The sequence below is a fragment of the Miscanthus floridulus genome, chromosome 6 (assembly GCF_019320115.1).
Source record: "Miscanthus floridulus cultivar M001 chromosome 6, ASM1932011v1, whole genome shotgun sequence".
NCBI classification, from domain to species: Eukaryota; Viridiplantae; Streptophyta; class Magnoliopsida; order Poales; family Poaceae; genus Miscanthus; species Miscanthus floridulus.
In genome coordinates, this window is record NC_089585.1 from 46,086,757 (window position 1) to 46,092,958 (window position 6,202).

Sequence of the window (6,202 nt, forward strand, 5' to 3'; positions counted from 1 at the left end):
ACAAAGAAAAACAGAGCTTCCTCTGTATTTTCTCCTACCTAGTACTCACTATATGTTGCTTCTTTGAGACTGTACTTAAGGAGTTGGTTCCCATAACTTTAAGAGCTATGACGTGCGCCTCTAAGAATCTTCTTGCCTAAATGTATGGAAACCACGGTGTGACACTAAGATCTTGTTTGGTTCACGCTTTTTGCCTTGTTATCAGTTTACAATGGAACTGGATCACGTTACTTCTCGTTTGGTTTGGATGTCACGATATCCAATACAAGCATTCGGAAGCATGATACCGTTCGTCTCTCAGCATCAACGGTTACGTGCTAACCAAGCAAAATTGATTTCCAATAAATCGTAACCGATAGTAGAGTCACCCTTTGCATTAACATTCCCGCTCCTCCAAATGAACCAAACAACACCTAAGTTGCAACTCTTATGATATGAAAAAGCCATGGCTACAACTTTGAGAGCAAAATATATCAATGAACTTAAGTCACATACTCACATGTGAGGCAGAATGTGGTGTATCTTTATATAGTTTCCTCTCTGAAATTTGGGCTCAAATAGCAATTAAATTCGCTAGCCCTTGATCTATTCTTTTCATAATTGTAATTTTACGAATTTTGCACGGTTCAGGATGATACTAGAGACATTATAAACTGAGTAGTAGGTCGAAACACTTCAAAATTAGTATATTAAAGGATCTACTGAAAAAATAATGTTTTTAAATGGGTCATGAATGAATGGAAATAAAGAAGGTTTAGGCATCCAATTAGACAGTTATGTTTGAGTAATATGAATAGAAAATAAGGCCTAAAAGGATCATACATAACAAGAAAAAGAGGTTCCACCTAACAGCGGAGATGAGGTCTCTTCGAGAAAGATTTATGATATGCAATTGTTAATGAAAATAATGTTTTCCGTGCAAATTTGCCGTTGACAGCAGCAAGTGAAAAGACGTACTAGGCATCACATGCCATGTCACTGCAGCTGAGGTGCTATTCAGTCTCCGTGCCACATGTATTTCGCTGTCCGGTGGGACCCGCTCACCGAACCCGAAACTCCACGTCACATGAACGGGAGCGGCAACAGGCAGGCAGGCAGATACCACACTGCCTCACCAACAACAGCTGCTGCTTCTGTTCTGCTCACCCTCCCTCCCTCGCCCTCTGCGTTTTGTGCCGTTTGCGATTTCTTTGGAGGAAAAGGGAAGCAAAGCGCGGAAATACTCCACAGATACCACTCACCTACCGCTCCTCCAAGCAGCAGAAGCTTTGCATATCTCCCTCGTCCCTCCCTTTCCTTTTCTCCCTCCTCCGTCCGCACAGCGCACGCGCGGGAGGCCGCCGCCGCCGGGAGGAGCTCCCTCTATATCTCTCTCCGCTGGATCCTCCGGCCTCTCGCGGTCTGGTGGAGCGGAGATCCGGCCGCTCGGGCGTCGGCTGCTTCCTCGTTCTGCCGGTGAGTGAGCTGGCCTTCCTTGTTGGAATCCTTGGTGGGTTATTCTTATTTCCTCTGCCTCTGTGAGATGTTCTTGTTCCCAGTCAGATCCAAATGCCCCCCGTTCCCTTCCTCTATCTCTCTGCCCATTGAGTTTGCTGTGGATTTTACGTGTAGCGCGGACTCCATCCATGGTGTGTGATTAGCTTCTTCTGCTTGTTCCACAGCGTTCAGGATCATGCCATTCGGCCCCCCTCTTGGACCAAATTGAGGTTGCTAGTGCATCTTGTTATTTAGAAAAACACAAAAAAAAAAAAAAAAAAATTCTTGATGGCTTCATTCCCCACAGCCGCCACAGCCGCAAACACGATGGATGGAAACTAATGTGCTAGCTGTTGATCCTTGCGTGTACCGGTACCCGTACCGCGATCGCCATCGCTGGAATTTATTACCCCCTGTACACGCATCGGACTGGATTGGAGCACAGCTGGGAGTCCACCTTCCCTTGCTTCCCTTCCAGCCCAAGATAATGTACTCCCGTGTACTGCCCGCCTTAACTGCTCCCATTTAGTCCAGGCAGCTGTCCTTCCTATGTGCATGTTCCGTGGATCCAGATTCATGCATTTGCATTTTGCTGCGTGGAGTTGATATTTCCTGCATTGTGTGATGTCAATTCTTGGCCTACATGGGCAGCTAACTCGTTCGTCTGTTTTTCCCCCTTTGGTCTGTAGGAGCAAGAAGCTGGCATCCCGCCATGTCGGCACCGATGCCCTCCCCGACTCTGCCCTCCCCGACTCTGAAGGATCATCTCTCCACGCCTACAGGCCCCCTGCATCTCAAAGTATGGGAGGTCATATGCATTGCCTTGGGAGCTTTCATGGTGCTCATCTTGTTTGTCACCGTGTGGCTCACGATCAGGAGCAAGAAGAGGGTAAGGCGGCAGGCATCCGCAAATATCCCAATCACCCAAATCCCTGCAATTTCCAAGGAAATCAAGGAGGTGAGGGTGGAGCAAGTGCCGGCAAGCGACTTTGTGGCGCATGATGGCGTCCTCCTGACGATCCAGGACAAGTCCAGCGACCGGGATTCCGACAAGGTCATGGCCCATTCGGGTGTCAGCAAATCGAGGCGTGGTGATGAGAGCCATTCGGGATCATTTCGCTACATGGACAAGGATGCAGGATTCCAGTCAGCTGAGGAAGGCGGCTCTGGAACGTTTCGGCAGGCTTCAGCTAATGCCATAACTGCTCCTTCACCTCTGGTTGGCTTGCCCGAGTTTTCATACCTTGGTTGGGGTCACTGGTTTACGCTGAGGGATCTGGAGCTTGCTACCAATCGCTTTTCAAAGGACAACATTATCGGTGAGGGTGGATATGGTGTAGTTTATCGTGGCCAGCTGATCAATGGCTCCCCTGTTGCTGTCAAAAAGCTTCTCAATAACCTGTAAGCCTTCCTTAGTTCCTTATCTAATCTCAGCTCATTTTTTTTTCTGTTTGTTCTCTCCACATCTTATCTTCGCCATCATCGTACACCAATAGTGCATTTAGTTTCTCCAATTGATGTTTTGTGAATCTATAGAGGTCAAGCTGAGAAGGAATTCAGAGTAGAAGTTGAGGCTATCGGTCATGTTCGACACAAGAACTTGGTCCGGCTTCTTGGTTATTGCGTGGAGGGTACCCAAAGGTAATTCCTATTACATCTGCAATAAGCATGGCATTTTCTGACACCATTTCTAACTTGAAATGAATTTTTCAGGATGCTTGTCTATGAGTATGTGAACAATGGAAACCTAGAGCAATGGCTTCATGGAGCTATGAGTCAACATGGCTCCCTTACATGGGAGGCCCGCATAAAGATTCTTCTTGGGACTGCTAAAGCGTTAGTGCAAAATACACTTTAACCTTTTGTTACCATTGTCTCTTGCATTATTTTCTCATCCGCCTTAGGATATTAATGCTGTAAAAGTTCTAAAGCTCATTATCTTTCTACACGGGGATAATTCTATTATAGGAATTAAACAATACCATAACACCCCTCAATTCAATGTAAGTGTAACTGAGATTAAGCTAAAAACTTCCAATTACTATTTGCATTGCCTTAATTGTTGCTAAACTTGCATAATATGTTTTCTCCTTTCAGTTTTATCATGCATGAATGATTGAAATGAAAACAAGAATTTTTTATATTTGTCCGCAGGCTTGCTTACTTGCATGAGGCGATTGAACCCAAAGTTGTGCACCGTGATATCAAATCGAGCAATATTTTGATTGACGATGAGTTCGAGTCCAAAGTATCCGATTTCGGTTTAGCCAAACTTCTTGGTGCTGGAAAGAGTCATGTCACCACTAGGGTTATGGGTACCTTTGGGTATGTTCCACTATTTGTGACCAAGGTTTCCATGGAATTATGTTAGTACAAGGTTATGATGGTCTGAATTGACTCACTGCAGGTATGTGGCACCAGAGTATGCAAACACTGGGCTCTTGAACGAAAAGAGTGACATTTACAGCTTTGGAGTTGTTCTCCTAGAAGCAATTACCGGAAGGGATCCTGTTGACTATGGCCGCCCACCAAATGAGGTATTGATAAATTGGTCAATATTTGCTTTAGTGCTAACCTATATGTTAAGACATTGCTTGTGTAGTTAGATATGTTTAGGTTTGAAGCATTAGGAGGAGACATCTCACCAAATTGAGTGATACTTAAAAGTTCTGTACTGTTTCTGTTGGCACTGGAATGCTTTGTGTTGGCAAAGAAATTGCTCTATACATCCAGTACATAGTTCATTTTGTGGCTCCCTGTGGATCCTTCATTCCTTCTCATAATTCATGAGAGAACGTTCATGACAGAATGTAATGTTGACTAGATTCAGTATTTGCTGTTTCCTTCATGTGAACCCTTTGATCAACCTCCTCTCATTTTTTGCTTACTAAAGCATGTGCATGATGCTTGACATAAAAGACAATTATTTTTAGAAAAAAGACATAAAAGGCAAATAAGAGCTTACTGTTGAAATGGTTGTTGGCGTGTTCCTTTAAGAATTTTCTAACAACACTTTGTGGTTGGTCATGTATAAAATATGCATTGTGTCCATTCATATTGCTTGTTCGAACTGATAGCTTTGCCACTGTTTTACATAATTGGCATTAATTTATTCAGATGAAGTGGTTGGCTATCCTAGAATTGGAAAACCTACTGGCAGTGTTATTAGTTGTGTCAGCCTTCCAGATCATCGTAGCTAATACAAATCTCAAGGGCCAATTTATACCAACTTAGCTAATACAAATCTCAAGGGCCAATTTATACCAACTATTTTCTTGATACAACCAGCGTAAACTAGTAATGTTTCTATATATTGCTATCAGTAACCATTCTTTGATGGATATATTACTGTGTTGTTTAGAGATCACAATAGTATATGCGTAAATAGCACAACCGCTAAAGTGTTGTCCACAATTTCAGTAAGAACTTAACAATGGCCATATCTGTTTGACCCCCATGATGCATTGTTTCATGAAAATAGGAAATGGTATCTTCCACTTCTCTAGCTGAACATATTTTTGCCATTTGCAGGTGAATCTAGTTGACTGGCTAAAAATGATGGTTGCCAGCAGGCGGTCTGAAGAAGTAGTGGATCCCACCATAGAGACACGACCTTCGACGAGAGCTCTAAAGCGTGCACTTTTGACAGCTCTGAGGTGTGTGGATCCAGACTCAGAGAAGAGACCGAAGATGGGTCAAGTTGTCCGGATGCTGGAATCGGATGATCCAATTCCTCGAGGGGTATGTCCTAGCAAAAGTAAAAATAAAAAAATTAACAAAAATCCTTGTTTAGTTCATAGTTAATATACTGCTGGTTTCCGTTATACCTACTTAAACCTTCATACTGAAAATATAAATTCTCGCAAGCAGGACAGAAGATCTAAGCACCACCGTGGAGGGAGCACAGAAATGGATTCGCAAAGGGAAAACAACTCTGACACGGAGAAGAGCGACAATCCAGATTCGAAACCTAGCAGGAGCAGAGCATCCTCGTCCAAATGAGCACACCAGCATTTCACCTATTACAGTCTTCGGTACATTGCATGGTCCAGACTACTTCCATTTTACATTGCTGACGAATTGGTTACTGAAAGCTCTGAAGCTTGTACGAGCTGAAGAAAGATCTACTTTTCTTTTCTTTTTGTTGTAACGATTTATGATTTATTTGTAGAGAAGGTATTGGTTTTTTACTTATCAATGTGTACTTACCGGTGATCTTGACAATTGCTGCTGTAAGTTTTTAACATTGTGTACAGGCGTAGCATCATGAATACTGGCGGAATCCCCGTAATATTTGTAATGATAATGATAATGTTTCAATTGAAAGCCCTCCCTCCCATTTGAGCCAATAATACATGGTCAATTTACTCAGAAAAATCATAAACGAAAAAAAAAGGTCCCGGTTGTTCCAGTGCAATGCTAGATGTCTTTAGTTCAATCATGTCTCAGTCTCAATGACGGAAATTGAGCCACTTGTTACTGATTTAACTTTTCTAGAATTTTTTTAGCACAACCTGGCCTTCATGGCCTTTCATTAACAGATGTAGCTCTAAGACCTAATTCTCAGGAGAAAAGTAATATTTCATATAATAAATTAGTCATCACTATAAACCTTTCCGTATTCATGCCCCTTGCATATTTGTGGAAACGAAAATTTGAAAGTCCTCAAACAAGGTTTAAAATTGTATTTTGAATAACCCTACAAAGCTTCAAAATTCCCTAAACT

The 6,202-nt window shown here is 42.7% G+C and overlaps 1 protein-coding gene across 1 annotated transcript; it reads left to right on the forward strand.

The window, feature by feature from the left end:
• Window positions 1-1,322: 1,322 nt before the first annotated feature.
• Window positions 1,323-5,813, forward strand: LOC136455999 (probable receptor-like protein kinase At5g18500). Its single transcript, XM_066455750.1, has 8 exons — window positions 1,323-1,455; window positions 2,166-2,877; window positions 3,013-3,117; window positions 3,190-3,312; window positions 3,631-3,801; window positions 3,884-4,013; window positions 5,008-5,217; window positions 5,347-5,813. Exons 2-8 carry the CDS (start codon window positions 2,189-2,191, stop codon window positions 5,476-5,478), a joined length of 1,560 nt encoding a protein of 519 aa, XP_066311847.1. The 5' UTR covers window positions 1,323-1,455; window positions 2,166-2,188; the 3' UTR covers window positions 5,479-5,813.
• Window positions 5,814-6,202: the final 389 nt, after the last annotated feature.